The 20,553-nt window shown below is 41.5% G+C and overlaps 2 protein-coding genes across 2 annotated transcripts in view; one reads left to right on the top strand and one right to left on the bottom strand.

The window, feature by feature from the left end:
* Positions 1-497: 497 nt before the first annotated feature.
* Positions 498-1,469, bottom strand: SETSIP (SET like protein). The gene has a single exon (XM_023231007.2). The coding sequence runs from the start codon at positions 1,443-1,445 to the stop codon at positions 579-581; it is 867 nt and encodes a 288-aa protein (XP_023086775.2). The 5' UTR covers positions 1,446-1,469; the 3' UTR covers positions 498-578.
* A 4,793-nt stretch (positions 1,470-6,262) lies between these two features.
* Positions 6,263-20,553, top strand: part of BTBD8 (BTB domain containing 8) — a 107,918-nt gene continuing 93,627 nt past the window's right edge. Inside the window, exons 1-2 of the mRNA XM_026456521.1 lie at positions 6,263-6,678; positions 14,923-15,120. Of these exons, the coding sequence (XP_026312306.1) occupies positions 6,530-6,678; positions 14,923-15,120 (347 nt within the window). The 5' untranslated portion in view covers positions 6,263-6,529. The remainder of the gene's footprint in view (positions 6,679-14,922; positions 15,121-20,553) is intronic.

The raw sequence follows: 20,553 nt of genomic DNA, 5'->3' as shown, positions 1-20,553 counted from the left end.
TGTTGTCAAAATGCCTACTTAACCCACCCAAACATCTCAAACCCACCCTTTGCTGACCTTCTATAACCCCATTTTTTAAAAGTTTTTTCTTTCTTTTTTTAAACAAGAGAAAGTAGACAGATACATGTTGGTAAATGCTTAACTGCCCATATTGTCCCTTTGACCTACATAGAGACACAGTGTACTCTCTCAGCCCAATATACAGAGAAAGGAGGAAAAAAGCTAGAATTCTACGCACTACGACACAGGGGCCTAGCACCCTCCAGCTTCCAGCAGAGCGAAGGGAGCAGGTTTTTCTTTTTCCCCACAGAGCTAGGTTGTGTTGATTCCATACAGTTTTTGTTCAGACAGGAAGGGATAAAAACGAACTTCGAACAGAAAGGGGAAGAGACTCTTTTCCCAAGGTATTTCCCCCAAATAAGTTGAGAACCATGGAGTAGAGAAAAGAGACCTCAAGAACCGGGCAACTGAGCACAAGAGGCAAAAAAAGAAAAAAAAAGAAAAGAAAAAAAGACTGCAACTTGCTCCCAGGGACTGGAGAAAATTTTTAAAAAGGAAGGTTGGAATCCATCAGTGTTCTATTCGTCATCTTCTCCTTCATCCTCCTCTCCTTCCTCCCCTTTATCATCATCTTCATCTTCTTCACCTTCATCCTCATCCCCTTCTTCATCAATATCTTCTAATCCTTCCTCCTCTTCATCATCATCTTCTTCTTCTCCTTCTTCATTATCCTTATTAGGAACCAAGTAGTACTGCAATGGGTTTGGCCAAATATCATCTTTGACGAACTCTCCTAACTTACCAGCACCTGCATCAGAATGGTCAGTAAACCAGGTAAAGCAGCTCTCTGGTTCCTCATGCTGCCTCTTCCTGCTGGCTTTATTCTGCGTTTGACTTGAACGTTTTGCCAAATCCTTTCCAGATTTCCATTTGATTTCAGTGGACTTTGGAGATGGATCACCACTCTCATTCAGATGAAATTCTTTGGAGAAAACTTTATTTTCAAAGTAAGAATTTTCATCAAAATAAAAATCTATTCTGTAACCTGATTTAATATCTTCAAATTCTGTCACTTCAACTTTGGTCAAATAATGCAGTGCCTTTTCATCCTCCTCCCTAAGCAGTGCAGACATTTGTGGATGGTTGACAAATGTTGTTACCCAAAAATCTGGTATTTTGGTGATCAATTCTGACCTCTTCTGAAAACATGGTTGGCAGAGTTTGTTATATTTCTGTTCTACTTTCAAAATCTCCTCACTGTCTTGTTCATTAAGTCTGTCTATTTCATTTTGTACTTCACCAATGTGTTCAATTGCTTCTTGCTGTTCTTTTTCTCCCTTCTTCAGCAAGCCTGCAGAGGCTGATGTGTCCGCTGGTCCCAGAGCAGGAGGTGGTCTTGGTTTCTTCTTTTCAAGCAGTAGTGGAGACGGGCGTTTAGGGGCCATGCTGTTAGGGAAGTCCAAGAACCAGACCACGAGTCTCCTTGCTCGTCCGGAAGCAGGCAGAACACTTTAGTATATACTGTTAAATGAGGAAAAACAAGATGCAGAATAGTAAATATATAGTATGCATGTTACCTTATGTTTAAGAAGGGGTGATCTGAGTACATGGAACATGTGGAATACACACACATACATATACACATTCATTCTTTTTTCCAAGGTAATAAAGGAATTTACCCACTTTATTTCTAGTAGTATATAATTTCACTTTTTATATTTAGCTGTCTTATCCATTACATTTTTATATATAGTTTTTTTTTTTTTGAGATGGAGTTTCGCTCTTGTCACCCAGGCTGGAGTGGAGTGGCTTGATAATTGGCTCACTGCAACCTCCACTTCTCAAGTTCAAGCAATTCTCCTGCCTCAGCCTCCCGAGTAGCTGGGATTACAGGCCTGTACCACCACGCCCAGCTAATTTTGTATTTTCAGTAGAGACAGGGTTTCACCATGTTGGCCAGGCAGGCCTTGAACTCCAGACCTCAGGTGATCCACCCACCTCGGCCTTCCAAACTGCTGGGATTACATGTGTGCACCACCATGGTCAGCGAATTTTTATATATAGTTCTTAAAAACAAGAACAATGACAACAACAACAAAAAAAACTACTCAGCTGGGCATGGTGGCACATGCCTAGAGTTTCAACTACTCAGGAGGTTGAGGCAGGAAGATCACTTGAGCCCAGGAGTTCAAGGTCAGCCTGGACAACATGACAAGATCTCTCTCTCTCTCTCTGAAAAGCTTTTTGCTTTTTTTTAAAAATTTATTGAGATGGAGTCTCCATCTCAGCTCACTGCAACCTCTGCCTCGCGGGTTCAAGTGATTCTCCTGCCTCAACCTCCCGAGTAGCTGTGATTTGAAATTTTTCCTATTAAAACATTCACTTTTTGTTTTGAAACATGGTCTCACTCTGTCACTCAGGCTGAAGTGCAGAGGCACAATCACGGCTCACTGTAGCCTCTAACTCCTGGTTTACGTGATCCTTCCGCCTCAGCCTCCTGAGTAGCTAGGACTACAGGCATGTGCCACCACACCTGGCTTTAATTTTATTTATTTATTTATTTATTTATTTATTTATTTATTTATTTATTTCTTAAGTAAGTAGAGACGAGGCCTTGCTATGCTGCCGAGGCTATTCTTGGACTCCTGGGCTCAAGCAATCCTCCCACCTCAGACTCCCAAAATGTTGGGATTACTGGTGTGAGCCACCAAGCTCAGCCTAAACATTTTTAAAGAGGGAGAAATAATGCATCAAAAATGGGTTTGTTTTCATGAGATTGAAGTTCTTGAAAGAAGTTTTTCCTTCCAAGGCAATTTTACCTACATTTATTTTTCACACATTAAGATCACAGTTAAAGATAACCCTAAACCAAATTACGAGTTTAGCCATGTTTACCTTCACAGCTCCCACCGCTAGTTCCTTAAACTCTCTTTTCCTCCTGATCAAAAATTCTTTCAGGAAGAACATCTGAAAACCTCACTCACATTAGGGATAAATGACTATAGAGATGAATTAAAATAAAAATAATGCTTTAGGTTAAATTATCTAATGGTAGAATGTGAAGCATCAATGACAACATTTTTTTTTTTTTTAGAGACAGTCTTGTTCTATCGCCCAGGCTAAGTACTGCAGTGCTGCAATGTGATCATAACTTACTGCAGCCTTGAACTCCTGGCCTCAAGCAATCCTCCCACCTCAACCTCCCAGTGCTAGAATTACAGGTGTGAGCTACCATGCCCAGCCATGTTTTGTTTTTTTAAGGGAGTACTTACTTATTCTTTAATCATTTCACATAGCTGCCTAAGCTACCTTAAGTTTTGTTATTTTTATATATATTTCTTGTGTCTTGCTCTGTCACCCAGGCTGGAGTGCAGTCGCACGATCTCGGCTCACTGCAACCTCTGCAGTGAAATGATACAGTTAAGTGATTCTCCTGCCCCAGTCTCTCAAGTAGCTGGGACCACAGGCATGCACCATCACACCTGGCTAATTTTGGTATTTTTAGTAGAACCGGGATTTCGTCATGTTGGCAGGCTGGTCTCAAATTCCTGACCTCAAGTGATCTGCCCAACTAGGCCTTCCAATGTGTTGGGATTACAGGCATGAGCCACCACACCCGGCCTAATTTAAGTTGTTTTAAGATAAAACATGAACCAGAAATCATTCTGTCACCCATTTGCAACCACAGAGTAGCCTAGTTGTTACTGTATCAGATGATAAAGAGGCCTGGTAGAAATCTGGCAGGGCTTTGAAGGGAGTCTGGTGCTAGACTGCCTGGGTGTTTTTTTTGATTTTTTTTTTTAACCTGTAGATATTTAAGGTATGCAACATGATGTTTTGACATACAGAGTGAAACGATATAGTCAAGCACATATCATCATCACACATACTTTTTTTCCCTCTCACCACACAGTTACTTTTTTGTGGTATGAGCACCTAAAATCTACTCGCTTAGCAAATTTCTAGTATACAACAAATATTATTACCTATAGTTCTCATGCTGTACATTAGATCTCTATACTTACTCATCCTACATAAATGCAACTTCCCCAACCACCTTTCTACTGTTTACGTACTTTTTAAAAGATCCTATATATGAGAGTATGTATGCAGTATTTGTCTTTTTTTTTGAGATGGAGTCTGGCTCTGTCACCCAGGCTGGAGTGCAGTGGCGATCTCGGCTCACTGCAAGCTCCACCTCCCGGGTTCACACCATTCTCCTGCCTCAGGTTCCTGAGTAGCTGGGACTTCAGGTGCCCGCCACCACGCCTGGCTAACTTTTTTTGTATTTTTAGGAGAGACGGGGTTTCACCATGTTAGTCAGGATGGTCTCGATCTCCTGACCTTGTGATCCGCCCACCTTGGCCTCCTAAGGTGCTGGGATTACAGGCGTGAGGCAGTTATTTGTCTTTCTGTGCCTGGCGAATTTTACTCAAATTTACGTCCTCCAGGTTCATCCATGTTGTCACAAATGGCAGGATCTTCTAAGACTGAATATTATTCCATTGTATATATACAACATTATCCATTAATCTATCCTAGGGACAGTTAGGTTGTTTCCATATCTTAGCTATTGTGAATAATGCTGCAACAAATATGAAAGTGCAGATATCTCTATGAGGTGCTAATTTCATTTCCTTTGGGTATATACCTGAAGCGGGTTTGTTGGATCACGTCGTAGTTCTATTTTTAATTTTTTGAGGAACCTCCATACTGTTTTCCATAATGGCTGCACCAATTTACATTCCTACCAAGAGTGTATGTAAATTGACTAAATTTGCCAGTTAAAAAATAAAAGATAAATACTGTCTGGGTTATAATATACCATTATTATGGTGTAACACACCATATATTATAGTGTGATATATGACATTGTGTGACCTTGGCCAAGTTACCTATCCTTTGTATGCCTCAGCTTCCTCATCTGTAAATTAGGTCTGAGGACAGTACCTAGCTAAATGGTTGTTGTAAGGATTAACTGAGTTAGAACACACAGAGCAAATAGAGTAGCGTTTATCACATAATAAAGATTCAAATATAAGCTACTATTATGTTATCTTTGACACCCCTCTTTTCTACAGGAATAATTAAGAATCAATTATCGATCCAAGCATTTGGGAATTAATTTAAAAAATCAATTATCCAGTTATATTTTTCAGAATTAAGATGTCCAAATATTTGAGAGAGGGCATTATCTGAAGAAATGGTTACTTCTTGGCCAATCTTATGGTACACATACAAAGACCATATATTCCTCTCCCCACCTCCTTTTTTTTTGGTAGAGACAGGGTCTCCTTATGTTGCCCAGGCTGGTCTCGAATTCCTGGGCTCAAATGATCCTCCCACCTTGGCCTCCCAAAGTGCTGGGATTACAGGTGTGAGCCACCGCAAGCTGGTCAATATATTTTCCAAGCAATTCCTTATCTTCACCTTGTGCGTAGAGTTTGTGAATGAAACAGAATTTTTTTTTGTTTTTTGGAGACAGGGTCTTGCTGTGCTGCTCAGGCTGGAGTGCAGTGGTGCAATCATGGCCCACTGCAGCCTCGACCTCCCGGGCTCAAGCCATTATTCCGCCTCTTCTTCCCAAGTAGATGGGACTTGCCCGGCCCAAAGCAGAACTACTGAGTTTTCTTCTTTTGGAGGCAGTAATCAAATAAAAAATAAATACCAAAACCTTAAATGATAATCACGCTTGCTACTTTCTTTGGGACAAAATAGAATTCTGTATTTCATCCATCCACCACTCACTGCTCAAAGACTTTGCCCCTTACCTATTTCTCCCTTCTTGGTCATAAATGTTAGGGCATTATATGCAAAGCCGTGTCCTATTAACTGAGCTTTCTCCGATCAAGTCCAAAAGCTTATATGAGCTACTCCGCGGATAAGAAGGGGATGGGGCCTTCTAGATGCTGTAAGTACCTCTTATATTGGATTCAGAATTGTTCTGACTGGCAGTTTATGAAGGTCTTCCCCTATCCCTCCCATCGCCAATTTTTCTTGCCCCAAACATTTATACCTCAGGGTTAACAAGCCAGGTAAGTGAAGGTGTGTGACTCGCCCAGTCTTTCGTTGGAAAAAGTGTAGACCTGTCAGGAAGACGCATACAAAGGCTGCATGTACTGATTTGAACTCGAGCCTCAGTAAAACACTGAATGAATGAACACCAACCGGAAGGGAAAGTAGAGGGGAGGGGATAAGGAGCCTGAGGACTGTTTTGCCCCGCAGGATGGTCCGCGCCAGAGCCATGGGAGGCGGGGTGCCCGCAGGCAGAAGTAAACAGAGCGAGTACGCCTGCGCACGCTCCTCGCGGGTGACGAGCCGGCTCGGCTCTGGGCCTCTGAGGCTCCCCACCGCGGTCCGGCTTCTCTGTGAGACCGTCTACAAACCGACAAGAGGCGTCAACCTTTTACCCTAGGGGGCGGATTTGGGTAGGAGCCGAGTGTTCGGTTGGAAACGCCCCCTTCTTCCTCCTGGGCGGGGCAAGTGAGGCCAAGTACTGGGCCTCTAGGGCGCCGTACCTCTGTGAGACATGGCTCGCTGTGGGGAAGGCAGCTCGGCCCCCGTGGTACTTCTGGGGTCCACTGGAGTTTGCAGTAAGGGGTTGCAAAGGAAGGGGCCGTGTGAGCGGCGCCGGCTGAAGGCGACGGTGTCGGAGCAGCTCAGCCAGGATTTGCTCAGGTAGGAGGAGGCGGGAACTCTGGCTGCTTCAGTTCCTAAATCGCCCACCTCCGCCCCGAAGCTGTGGCTTCTTTCGGCTCTGCCTCCCCCTGCCTCAGCACTTGGTTCTCCTCGCCTCAGGCGACTGCGGGTCGTCCGTCAGTCTCCCCACTATTCCGAAAGTGGCTTCGCTCGCCCTGGGATAACCAATGCGGAGCGCCTCGACACCATGTACCAGATTCAAAAGGAAAACAAAAAAGCTTAATTATGTGCGGCACCAGTTTGCTAGAAATATCTTAACACAGGCACGCTTAGTTTCCTATCACTAAGGTCGGGGTGGATCCAGGTCCTGAACACAATTTTTAAAATAAGTTTAGCCGGGCGCGGTGGCTCAAGCCTGTAATCCCAGCACTTTGGGAGGCCGAGACGGGCGGATCACGAGGTCAGGAGATCGAGACCCTCCTGGCTAACACGGTGAAACCCCGTCTCTACTAAAAATACAAAAAATTAGCCGGGCGAGGTGGTGGGCGCCTGTGGTCCCAGCCACTCGGGAGGCTGAGGCAGGAGAATGGCGTGAACCCAGGAGGCAGAGGTTGCGGTGAGCTGAGATCCGGCCACTGCACTCTAGCCTGGGCGATAGAGCAAGACTCCGTCTCAAAAAAAAAAAATAAAATAAAAAAATAAAATAAAATAAAATAAGTTTATACAATTTTAGGAAAAAGAATAAAATTAGGAAAATGATTATTTGAAATGAAACAGCAATATTATAGTCTTGGAGGTCTCTTCTGAGGTCTCTTGAAACAGTTTAGCTGAAATGCTTCCTGACTGCGACCTGGCTTCCTTTCTCCACCTAGAGCTCTCTGTAGCTCCCAGTAACTCTCAGCTCCTTTCAGGACCAAAGCAAATGGAGGGTCGTCCTGACATTTAACCTTTGTAAGCCTCATGTATATCCATCTCGCGTTATTGGGAATCCGGTTAAAGTAATTTCAGCTTGCAAAGAAAATGAAGCTTAGAAATATGACCTAGCTAATTTACATTTCCAGCAAGACATTGATTCTTATATTTCAGTGTGCATCAGAATCACCTGGAGGGCTTGTTAAAACACAGGTTTGCTGGGTCCCAGACCATAGTTCTGATTCAGTTGGTCTGAGTTGGGACCGAAATTTTCCATTTCTAACAAGGCCCCAGGTGATGCTAATGCTGCTGGCTGGGGTGACTATGAGAACCACTGAAGTAAACATAATTACTAATAACTAAAAGTTGTGCAGCATTCTACTTTTTGTTTTGTTTTGTTTTTTTGAGACGGAGTCTCGCTCTGTCGCCCAGGCTGGAGTGCAGTGGCGGGATCTTGGCTCACTGCAACCTCCACCTCCCGGGTTCAAGCAGTCCTGCTGCCTCAGCCTCCCGAGTAGCTTGGATTACAGGCACGCGCCACTACGCCCAGCCAATTTTTGTATTTTTAGTAGAGACGGGGTTTCATCATGTTGGCCAGGCTAGTCACGAACTCCTGACCACAAGTGATCCGCCCGCCTCGGCCTCCCAAAATGCTGGGATTACAGGCGTGAGCCACCGCGCCCAGCCAGGATTCTACATTTTAAAGTGCTTTCTGTCAAAAAACCCGTACTTAAGGCTCCGATAGCTATAAACAGAATTTATCAAAGGAAAAAAAATTTCCCTTTAATTTGGGACTATCTACTGGGGAAGCTACTTTGTCTCTACCAGGGAGGGACTGATGAAAAAGATGGAAAAAATAATACTGAAGTTGTTAACGTTTCTAGGGTAACACATCTAATTTATATGAAGAAAATGAGGTTGAAGTATTGCTAGTGAACGATTTATCCTCATCTTAGTTACAACTGAAGGTAGGACTCAGAACTCCCAAATTCTTATTATAAACAAAAATATATATAGCAAGATTTTTTTAAAAAAACAAAACAAAATGTCTCACCCAACCACCTTAAACGTTATACTAAATTTTCTCCAAGCATAGCAATGTCATTTATTTATTCTGATAACTAAAAGTTGTGCAGCATTCTACTTTTTTCTTTTACAAATACGAAGTATCTAGCACCGACCACGTACCTAGCCCGGTACTAGGTCTTAATAAAGGTTAATGTTGTTTGTTCTTACACTCTAGTGAGAGAGGTAATGGCTAAATAAAAGTGATAGTTGTGGTGGGGTGAGTTGAGAAGACTTTATAGGGTGACATTTGAGCAAGCTCTTAGGGATTGGTTAAGAACTGATTAGGCAAAGATTGGGAAGGGAGAGGTAGAGGATATCTAAACAAGGGGAATAACTGTTACGGAAGCACTGAAATTTGAAAGAGCTTGATTGATTTTGAGAAAGCAAGTCGTGTTAGACTCTGCCGAAGAGTAAGGAACAGAGACACGCCTAGGTTACCTGACGTGATAAGATACGTAGAGAAGTGAGGAAAAGTAGGAGACAGTTTTAGCCCTCAAGAAGCCGGTTCCAATGTCCAACCGGAAAGTTGTTTGGGATGTAACAGTCATACAATAAGACCACATCGACAAATGGACTGTTATTCAGGGCAGTTGTAAAAAAACAAAACTAATATTTATTGCCATCCTACTATTTGCTATACACTGGGCTTACATGAAATGTTTTACTTACTTCTCATGAATCGTGTGAGGTAAGCCTTGTTATTCTTATTTAACACATAAGGAAACTGAATGTTAAAAAAAAGAAATGATGGTGGCACCTGTAGTCCCAGCTGCTTGTGAGGCTGAGGCAGGAGAATTGTTTGAACCTGGGAGGTGGAGATTGCAGCGAGCTGAGATTGAGCCACTGCCTTCCAGTCTGGGCATCAGAGCAAGACTCTCTCAAAAAAAAAAAAAAAGTGATGGAGTCAGAATAAGAACCTTCACAATCTGGCTCCAGAGACTTTCAAGTGACTTGCCCAGGGTCACATAACCAGAATATGAACCCAAGCAGTCTGCCTCCTCTACAGTAAACTGATCTTCCAGTTAACTTTGCACCTTCATCTCCTCTTCTCTCCTTACCCATTTCTTTTTCTACCATAGATTTGCTTAAGAATGCTCTTCAGTGCCATCAGTTGGTTTGTGTTTGTTTTAGAACATCTTTGCTCAAGTTCTCCTGCTTGACTACTACATTGGCCAGTGGCTAACCTTGGTTCAGTCCATTGTCCATTCAGATGTGATTAGGATGTAGGGGCATGTGGTACAAACCAGGGCCACATATGAGTAATAAATGAATTTGGCAGCTTTATTTGGAAGGAGATTGTATGGCAGGCAATCAAAGTGACAGTAGGTAAGGGTGAATGGGTAGACTAAGACTAGATCATAGGGGCTTTCTTTCTCCAGTGAAATGTTTGTGATGTATTCTAGAAGCAGTGGAGAAACATCAGTGTTTTTAAAATAGGGAATTAACACATTTGGATCTGGAATTTAAGGAAAGGGAAATTGGAAATGGGACCAGCTGGGAGATTTTATAATAGTCCAGGGATACATAATGGCAGTGGAAATGGAACAATTGATAGGCTTGGTGACTGATGACATGCTGGGGAACAGGGTAAAGGAAGCATTGAAAATGGCCCCAAATCTTAGGATATTTGAAAGGGAAGCATGTAGGCTACTACCATACCACCCTGAACAAGCCCAATCTTGCCTGAAAGGGAGGTGTATAATAAATGTCCAGCTAGCTATATCCAGGAAACAACTGGAAATGTGTCTGGAGTAGAGGGAAGTTGGACTAGCAGATTGGTAGTATCATTAGCACCCAGTTATCCAAATATGAGAGAGATCCAAGTTATTCCTGTCCGTGCCAATTTTACCAACTCCTGCCAATTTTATTACCTAAATATATTTTAATGTCATCCCCTCTTTATCACCATTGATCCTCTCCTGGCTTCATTCATCTGTGTGGTAGTTTTCTCATCTTCATTCTCATTTTCATCTGACTCCTCTTCTACACAAATTTATATATTTTGAAAAATAAATTTGCCCTTGTTTCAAACCAGTTACAGGGCAAACACACCTGATAGCAATAATATAGGCATAACCTTAAAATGACCCTGTATGGTGGATGTACCTGCGTGTGTTGCGAGCTAGGGAATCTGGGAGTCGCCATCCCAGAGATTAGTTCCTTGTCTGTGAGGAACATCTGAGCTCCTGGGCCCATACTGTGGAACACAGGCTGTAAAGGGGATTGAAACTGTGAGTTTGGGGGAGGGGGGTGTCTATGAAGATTGCTAGGTGGAGGACATTAGGGGAAGGGGGTTAAGTGAAAATGCTGTATCAACTTCTATGCTGCTTGCAAGGGTTTGCAGTTTTCCTTCCCAGTCCATCACCACTGGACTGTAGTTAAGGTGGATATCTTGTCTGGCCTGCCACCACTGGACTCTCTTCCCTGTATGTAAACCCCTAATAAAAGCCTATGTCTCGTTTGCTGGCTCTGGGTCTCTTCAGCCTCTTGAGCCTGTTGCCTTCCCTGTTGAGGTTAATAGAGGTTCAGCACACACAATTTTGTGACTCCTCTTTCACTGTAAGATACAGTTAAGCTCTTTGCCTCTTATTCATCTTTATCTCTGCAGCTTCATCTGCCATTTCACACCCTCTCAATACTTTATGCTGACCAGTGTATAGTTCCACACTCACACATATCTTTGTAAGGAACATGGAGCCAGGCACTTACCTTGCCTTACTTCCCTAACCAGCTCTTACTCAGTGTTTAAAATCCCATTTGGTTTTCATGCCCTCTATGAGGTCTCCTCTTTTGTCTGTCCCTGAACAAAATTTACTTATGCTATTGAATATGTCACACACTTTAATTTTCAGACCTGGATTCCCTACTATACTATAAATTCCTTGAGGATAGGTATTATGTTTTAGTCATCTTTGTGTTTCCAGTGCTTAGTACATAGTATTTGCTCGGTAAATGTTTAGTGATAACTGGGTTTTATCAGCAGTCTAAATTGCTTTAGGTAAGTTATGCTACAGTTTGAATGTTTGTCCTCTCAAAACTCATGTTGAAATTTACGGCCTGGTTGGACATGGTGGCTTATGGCTGTAATCCCAGCCCTTTGGGAGGCCAAGGCAAGCAGATCACTTGAGGTCAGGAGTTCAAGACCAGCCTGGCCAACATAGTGAAACCCTATCCCTACTAAAAATACAAAAATTAGCCTGGCATGGTGGCACACATCTGTACTCCCAGCTACTCAGGAGGCTGCGGTAGGAGAATCGCTTGAACCCAGGAGGTAGAGGTTGCAGTGAGCCAAGATTGCCACTGCACTCCAGCCTGGGTGAGAGTGAGACTCCATCTAAAAAATAATAATAATAATTTACAGGCTAGGCAGGTGGCTTATTCCTGCAATCCCAGCACCTTGGGAGGCTCAGGGGGATGGATTGCTTGAGCTCAGTGTTGGGGTGATCAGACCCAACACCAGGCCTTGGGGGCTATGAAGTTTGGTGGAGTCAAAAGAGTGAGACAAGACATAAAGTGGGACCAGGGGGCAACACTAGTATGGAGGCTGTGAGGGCGCTGAACTCTGGAAGCCTGCACTGTTTATTGGTGATCAAACAAGCAGGTGGTAAGGATGTGGGGGTTGAAAGAAAGCAGTGTATCAAGTGCATGATCTACAGTTCTGATGGTTTAGCATTTTCTTTGAAGTATATGGAACATGTTCTGCTACTTGAGATAATGGGAAACATGTTCGTCTAGTTTAGGATACAGTTGATCTATGAGCCTGGGAGTGCTAGAAGCAAGGAGCCAGAGACCATGAGGGGTTTTATGCCCTGAGCCCTGGATTCCATCCAAGCCATGAGGGGTTTAATGCCCTGGGCTTAGATTGTGGTGCGGCAGGGCAGCCTTCTACCCTTCAGCATAGAGCTTGGTGTTCCAAAGGCAACGAGGGATTTTAGACCCTGGACCCCAGACATGTTCCAAGATTCTTTTACATTATGTCAGACATGCAAGCCCTGCCTCAGCTTTTTTCCTGACACTCAGCTTTTCCCCAACACTCAGGAGTTTAAGACCAGCCAGGGAAACATGGCAAAATCCTGTCTCTACAAAAGATACAAAAATTATCCAGGTGTGGTGATGCTTGCCTGTAGTCCCAGCTACTTGGGAGGCTGAGGTGAGAGGATCCCTTGAGCTCGGGTGGTGGTGGTTGCAATGAGCCGAGATGGTACCACTGCACTCCAGCCTAGGCAACAGGGCAAGACTGTGTCTCAAAAAAAAAAAAAAAAAAGAAAGAAAAAGAAATTTAATTGCCATTGTAGCAGTATCAAGAGGTAGGACCCTTAAGAAATGATTAAACCAAGAGGGCTCCACCCTTGTGGGTGAGATTGGTAGTGTTATAAAAGGATGAATTTGGCTCTTTCTTGCTCCCTTTTATCCTTTATCCTTCTACCATGTGATGACTTAGCAAGAAGGCCCTTGCAGATGGTAGCACCTTAATGTTGGACTTCCCCACCTCTGGAACTGTGAACCAATAAATGTTTGTTCATTGTAAATTACCTATCCTGTGGTATTCTGTTACAGCAGCACAAATGGACTAAGATAGGTGAATACAGTAGTTGGCAAAGATATGAGATGGAGAGAAGCTGGGCCTTGGCATCATTGAGACTTTGCTCCAATCTGTCCTTCCTCTGGACTTTACTATTCGATGAGCCAGTAAACTCCTTAATGTTTAAGCCAGTCTGAATCAGATTTTCAGATTTGTAACAGATATAAAATATACTTGAAACTGATAAAAGTGGTTCTATCAAATAAAAAGCACTGTATTTTCACATTAACAGTTTTATACACACTTTCCCCCCCACCATTTAGCAAGTACTCATGAGCATCCATTAGCAGCAAGGTGGATTCCCTGCCAATGGTTGTATGGCTACCAGTTGCAGTGCTTCCTTATTCACTTGAAGGGTGGGATGGGGGAAGGAGGGTGGGAGGAAGGAACAAATTGAGTGTTTGTACAGTTTCTGTTTCAATTAAAGTTTGAGAGCCCAACACATTTTTGGGTAACTTTAAAAATTACTTATGAAAATAATTTATTGAAAATATTGACCAAACTAAGATGCATCTGTTTGGCCATTATTTTCAAGGTTCTGAAAGCTTTTGTGCTCTGAAGCATTTGTTTTGTCTAGGGTAAAATAGGATCATTCAGTAAGCAGATATTGAACTCTTGCTGTATACTGAAGATACAGTTTTTGCCCTTGGGGAGTTCATTGTCTAGTAGGGAGAGAGATATGTAAAAATAATGATGCAATGACAGAAATACTATAATAGAGGTATGCACTGAGTCTGATGGGATTAGAGGAAGGAGCCATTAACTTGCTGCTGGGGGAGTATGAGTGTCATTGGCAACTTTCTAAGCTTTCACTGTAATGGATATCTTTATCCGTTACTTGTACCTCCTGTAGTGTACTGGTGTGATTGCCAGTTTTATATATCCTGTAATACAGAAGTCCTCTGAGAATATGTACCTTGCTGATGATATTGCTATAGTGATATGAAGTATTATTTAATATTTAGAGAGTAAAATATATAGTTACTGCAAAGAGACAAAAGATTATATTATGACATTTTCTATTATGTTGATTTCTATTCTTCTATCACTCATGGATACATGTAAATCAGGGATTTGAAAGGGTTTACCTCATGAATCCATCATTTAATGATAGATTAGAGCATAATTCTATTTGTGGGAGTGGGAGACAGGAAAAGAGACTAAATGTCACATTTTTGACAGCCACACCTGGATTTCTGACTTGGTAATTAACATTAGCCAGAACTGAGTACCAGTTTCTAACCTGAATTTTCTACTGACATGTGTGGTTTGTTGCTGTCATTGACTATTAGCTTTTTTTTTGGCTTCAATTTAAGTAAGATTTTAAAACATTGATTCTTTTAAATAATTAAAGATAATGTCAACTTTGCATTTTAAAAATCTAAAGAAGGTAGTACATCTAAAGACAAATCACATAAGTAGCAGAAAATAATTTTTTTATTATCAGAAGGAATTCATAAGAAAAAATATTTTGAAACAGTAGTCTTACTCTTTTAGTGAAATTATCTTTGTTTTCCCTATGAAGTTTAGAAAATTAGGCTCTAAGCCAATATTAAACAATGTTCTTTGGAATGAACTGAGGACAAACTCATTTTTATATTAACTTTATGTTGCCTCTGTATTTTTTAGCTTATGTGTTATTTTTAAACCTACTTTAAAAAAATATGTATATGTTTCTTAGCATCACTAATTAAACTATGATTCCTTTTTATTCCTTATAGGCTTCTAAGGGAAGAATTCCATACAGATGTTACCTTCTCTGTGGGTTGTACTTTGTTCAAAGCACACAAAGCAGTCCTTTTAGCAAGAGTTCCTGACTTCTATTTTCATACTCTTGGACAGACATCAAATAGTTTAACAAATCAGGAGCCTGTTGCTGTGGAGAATGTTGAAGCTTTAGAATTTAGAACGTTTTTACAGTAAGTGCTTTCTTTATCCATATAAGTCTAATATGTAATTGCTTATTTTTGACTTGTGTGTTTTTATTTAATATATTTTCATATGTATTTTGTAACCTGATAAGAAAAATCCATTCACTTAAATTCCAAATTATCTTAGTAATTAGTGTTAATAGAGGCTAAGTGTTAATATTAGAAGCTTAGTACTGGTAGAAGCTAAGCATTAAGCTAAGACTGATCCTGAGAAAGGGGAAATGGTGTGCTCTGTAGTAATTTAAATGAATTATTCTATTCCAGGATTTCTCAGTAGTGGCACTATTGGCATTTCAGCTTGTATAATTATTTGTTGTGGGGACAATGCTGTGCATTTTAGGATGTTTAGTTGAGACCGAAATACCTCCAGACATTGCCAGATGACCTCTGGAGGTTCTGATTGCCCCCTGTTGAGAACCATTGCTACGTACTGACTTCTGTATTGTTGGTATGTGAAACTTTATGTATACTTATAAAAACATAACATCATAACTGTTTTAATTCTCATGGCTTATGTCTTAGTCCATTTGGGCTGCTATAAAAATACCTTAGACTAGGTAATTGGTGAACAACAGAAATGTATTGATCACAGTTCGGGAGCCTGGGAAGTCCAAGATCAGGGTGCCAGCAGATTCAGTGCCTGGTGAGGGTTAGTTACTTGAAGACAGCATCATCTCTGTGTCCTCACATGGCAAAAGAGATTAACAAACTTTCTTGGGTCTTTTTCATAAGAGCACTAATCTCATTTGTGAGGATGGAGCCCTCATGACCTAATCATCTCTCAAATGTCCCACCTCTTCATACCACCACATTGGGGATTAAGTTTCGTCACATGAATTTTGGGGATAGGGGGACACAAACATTCAGACCATAGTAACTTGTATTTGGTCAAATTGTTTTTTCAGAATAGAACATCTTGGAGATTCATGTTTTTTTTTTTTTTTTTTTTGAGACGGAGTCTCGCTCTGTCGCCCAAGCTGGAGTGCAGTGGCCAGATCTCAGCTCACTGCAAGCTCCGCCTCCCGGTTCACACCATTCTCCTGCCTCAGCCTCCCGAGTAGCTGGGACTACAGGCGCACGCCACCTCGCCCGGCTAGTTTTTTTTTTTTTTTTTTTGTATTTTTTTTTAGTAGAGACGGGGTTTCACCGTGTTAGCCAGGATGGTCTCCATCTCCTGACCTTGTGATCCGCCTGCCTCAGCCTCCCAAGTGCTGGGATTACAGGCTTGAGCCACCGCGCCCGGCGGAGATTCATGTTTTAACTCAGAATTGTCATCAGCTAAATAATGGGAGAAACCAGTTTAAATTAATCTTCATTCTGTGCTTCATTTCTTTTTGTTGTTGCATAATATTTCATTGTATGGCTCATCCACAGTTTGTTAATCCATTTGTTGCCATTTAAATTGTTTCTATTAGTACTTTTTGGCTATGATGAATAATGCTGCTATAACACTTATATACAAATTTTTCTGTGAACCTATGTTATTATTTTTCTTGAGTATATACCTAGGAGTGGAATTGCTGGGTCATATATATAGTAACTATGTTTAACCGTTTGAGGAACTTCTAAACCGTTTTCCAAACTGGCTATAACATTTTACATTCCCACTAGCAATGTAAGAGGGCTTCAGTTTCTCCACATCCTCAACATACTTGTTATTATCTTCTATATTTTTTATTATTACCCTCTTTGTGGATGTGAACTGATATCTCATTGTAGTTTTCATTTGTATTTCCCTGATAACTCATGATGTTGAGCGTATTATCATGTGCTTATTTGCCATTTTTATGTCTTTGGAGAACTATCTACATCCTTTGCCCATTTTGAAATTGAGGTCTCTTTATATTATTGACTTCTAAGTGTTCTTTATATATTCTGTAATGTTAGACTCTTACCACAAATATGATTTATAAATATTTTTTCCTATTCTCTGGGTTGTCTTTTCACTTTCACAATGGTATCATTTATGACACAAAAGTTTTAAATTCTTATGTAGTCAGGCCAGGTGCAGTGGCTCATGCCTGTAATCCCAGCACTTTAGGAGGCTGAGGTGGGCAGATCACCTGAGGTCAGGAGTTCAAGACCAGTCTGGCCAACAGACGGCAACCCCATCTCCATTAAAAATACGAAAAAGTTAGCTGGGCATGGTGGTGCATGCCTGTAATCCCAGCTACTTGGGAAGCTGAGGCAGGAGAATCACCTGAACCCAGAAGGTGGAGGTTGCAGTGAGCTGAGATTGTACCATTGCACTCCAGCCTCGGTGACGGAGCAAGACTCCATCTCAAAAAAAAAAAAAAAAAAAAAAAAAAAAATTATGTAGTCTAGCTTATGTAATTTTTCTTTTGTCACTGTGCCTTTGGTGTGATGGCTAAGAAACCATTGCCTAATCCATGGTCTTGAGGATTTACTCATTAATATGGTTTGGATTTGTGTCTCCACCCAAATCTCATGTCAAATTGTGATCTCCAGTATTGGAGGAGGGGCCTAGTGGGAGGTGAGTGGATCATGGGGATGGATTTCCCCCTTGATGTTCTTGTGATAGTGAGTTCTAAGGAGATCTGGTTATTTACAAGTGTGTAGCACCTCCTCCTTGTTCTCTAGAGCTCTTCCTCCTTCTTTGGCCATGTAAGATGTGCTTCCTTCTTCTTCGCCTTCTGCCTTGATTGTAAGTTTCATGAGGCCTCCCCAGCTATGCTTCCATGCCTTCCTGTACAGCCTGGGGAACTGGGAGTCAATTAAACCTCTTTTCATTATAAATTACACTGTCTCAGGTAGTTCTTGATAGCAGTGTGAGAACGAACTAATACACTCGTGTGTGTGTGTGTATGTGTGTGTGTATGTGTATGTGTGTGTATGTATATATTTTTTTGAGACAGGGTTTCGCTGTGTTTCGTAGGCTGTACTCTTAACTCCTGGGCTCAAGTGAGTCTCCCGAGTAGCAGAGATTACAGGCATGTGCCATGATGCCCTGGTTACTCCTATATTTTCTTCCAAGAATTTAATGTTTTTATATTTTTAGCTCTTACATGTAGGTCTTTGATCCATTTTGAGTTAATTGCCATGTATCATGTAAGGAAGGGGTCTAGCTTCATTCTTTTGTATGCAGATATGCAGTTGTCACAGCACCGATTTTTCCTCCTCCTCTCCTTTCTTTTTCTCGGATTGTCTAGACACTTACTGAAAATGAGTTACCCATTGCTGTGGACTGCAGTTGTCTCCACCCAAAATTTATATGTTGAAGCCTTAGCCCTCAGTGTGATAGCAGATGGAGATCGGGCCTTTGGGAGATAGGCTGAGATGAGTTCATGAGGGTGGGGTCTTCATGAGGATTAGTGCCTGTATAAGAAGACTCAGGGTGGGTACAGTGACTCATGCCTGTAGTCCCAGCACTTTGCGGGGGCAGAGGTGGGTGGATCACTTGAGTCCAGGGGTTTGAGACCAACCTGGGCAACATGGCAAAACCCAATCTTTACCAAAAATACAAAATATTAGCTGGATGTGATGGTGTGCAGCTAATAGTCCTGGCTACTCAGGAGGCTGAGGTGGGAGGATCACTTGAGCCCAGAGGCAGAGTAGTGAGCTGAGATCATGCCACTGTACCAGCCTGGGCCTCAGAGTGAGACCGTCTCCAAAAAAAAAAAAAGAGAAAAGTAAAAAAGAAGAGGCTCCAGAGAGTTTGTGTGCATACTTACTCTATCCCTGCCATCCAAGGACACAGTGAGGCAATGGGGTCTGGAAGCCAGGGAGCCCTTACTAGAACCCAACATACTGGCACTTCATCTTGGTCTTCTAGCCTCCGAAAACTGAGAAATACATTTCTGTTGTTTAAGCTACTCAGTCTATGGTATTTCATTATGGCAGCCTAAGTTAATTCACCCATAAATGTGAGGGTTTATTTCTGGTTTCTCAGTTCTATTCCACCAGTTTGTATGTCTGTCCTTAATGCCAGTGCCACTTATCTGTTTTGGCTTTTATGAGAAGTCAGTTGGATTTTTGTGTTTTTGTGTCCTTATGTATCTTTTATATGTCTAAAAAACTTCTGGGATATCTGTCCTTATATCCCAGAAATTTTTTAAATGCCAGTCTTTTAGTTATTTGCTGACGTGGTTTTTGCCTATAATCAAAATGACATTTACATTAGTATAGAAAATTATCTTTGGATAATTATATTTTAAGTGTATTTATGTGATTGGCTTATTCATTTTATGCTTTAGCAGTTGCTTTAATGACTTTTGTCTTTATTGTTTCTGTTTCATGTGTGAAGCTCCTATGGAAAGCATAAATGGAAAATTGCCTAACTTCGGCTACCTGTGTTCATTAAAATAATATACTATAATTTAAGCAGATACTTTAAGTACAACTTAGAAAATCATTATCATTTTTCAGTACAGGTTATATGCTCATCATTGAGTTTGAAATACCAATTTTTGTTTTGTTTCGTTTTGTTTTGTTTTGTTTGACACAGGAGTTCTGCTCTTGTTGTCCAGGCTAGGGTGCAATGGCATGATCTCGGCTCACTGTAGCCTTCACCTCCCGGGTCAAGCGATTCTCCAGCCTCAGCCTCTTAAGTAGCTGGGATTACAGGCATGTGCCACCATGCCTGGCTAATTTTGTATTTTTATTAGAGGTGGGGTTTCTCCATGTTGGTCAGGTTGGTCTCGAACTCCCAACCTCAGGTGATCTGTCCACCTTGGCCTCCCATAGTGCTGGGGTTACAGGTGTGAGCCACTGCACCCAGCCAAAATACCAATTTTAAAGTGTACACTTTTTTCTCCTAGTAGGTGATAGAGAATTGTTATAAGAACAAGCTTTGTGGTGAAGCCAGTTCTACCACTTCTGTGTGAACTTAGACTAATCACTTACCATTAGTTTCCTCATCTGAGAAATGGGCACATTAATAATACTTATAGTGGTGTTGTGATGGTTAAATGTGATGGTTATAAAGCACTTAGCACAGTGGCATGGGCATATGGTAAGCACTGAATAAGATTGTTTTATAGGTAGTGACTGCAGATACGGCTCAAATGATTCAGTGGAAAGTTGTACTTGCTTTATGAGCTCATGATTATTGCATTATTCATAATAGCAGGTGCTATGAAATTATACACTTCTTCAGCTGTTGAGTGTATGTTTAAAAGAAGATCCTTGGCATAGATCAGATTTTTATACATTAGAGAAAGGGAGACATTACATCAATGATATCCTTTATTTGTTATCGTTGAAAGTGATTAGAAAATATTGAATTAGACCCAGTATGGGAGAGTGGAGGAAGCACTGGACTTGGCAATAAGACAGATCTGCTTTCTGGCTGTGCATTATCTTGTTTTACTGTTTTTTAGCCTCAGTTTTCTCATTTCAAAGAAAGTAGTTGGAGTGGCTGGCTGTGTGCTTCATAGCACTTCACAGTGCTCTATTTTAAGC

Source organism: Piliocolobus tephrosceles, chromosome 1, assembly GCF_002776525.5.
Source record: "Piliocolobus tephrosceles isolate RC106 chromosome 1, ASM277652v3, whole genome shotgun sequence".
Lineage (NCBI taxonomy): Eukaryota > Metazoa > Chordata > Mammalia > Primates > Cercopithecidae > Piliocolobus > Piliocolobus tephrosceles.
Note: the sequence above shows the minus strand (reverse complement) of the source record. Positions and strands in the feature narration are given on the sequence as shown.

Coding starts and splice junctions, on each gene's coding strand:
- SETSIP (XM_023231007.2), bottom strand. CDS start 1,445: ATGGCCCCTAAACGCCCGTCTCCACTACTGCTTGAAAAGAAGAAACCA.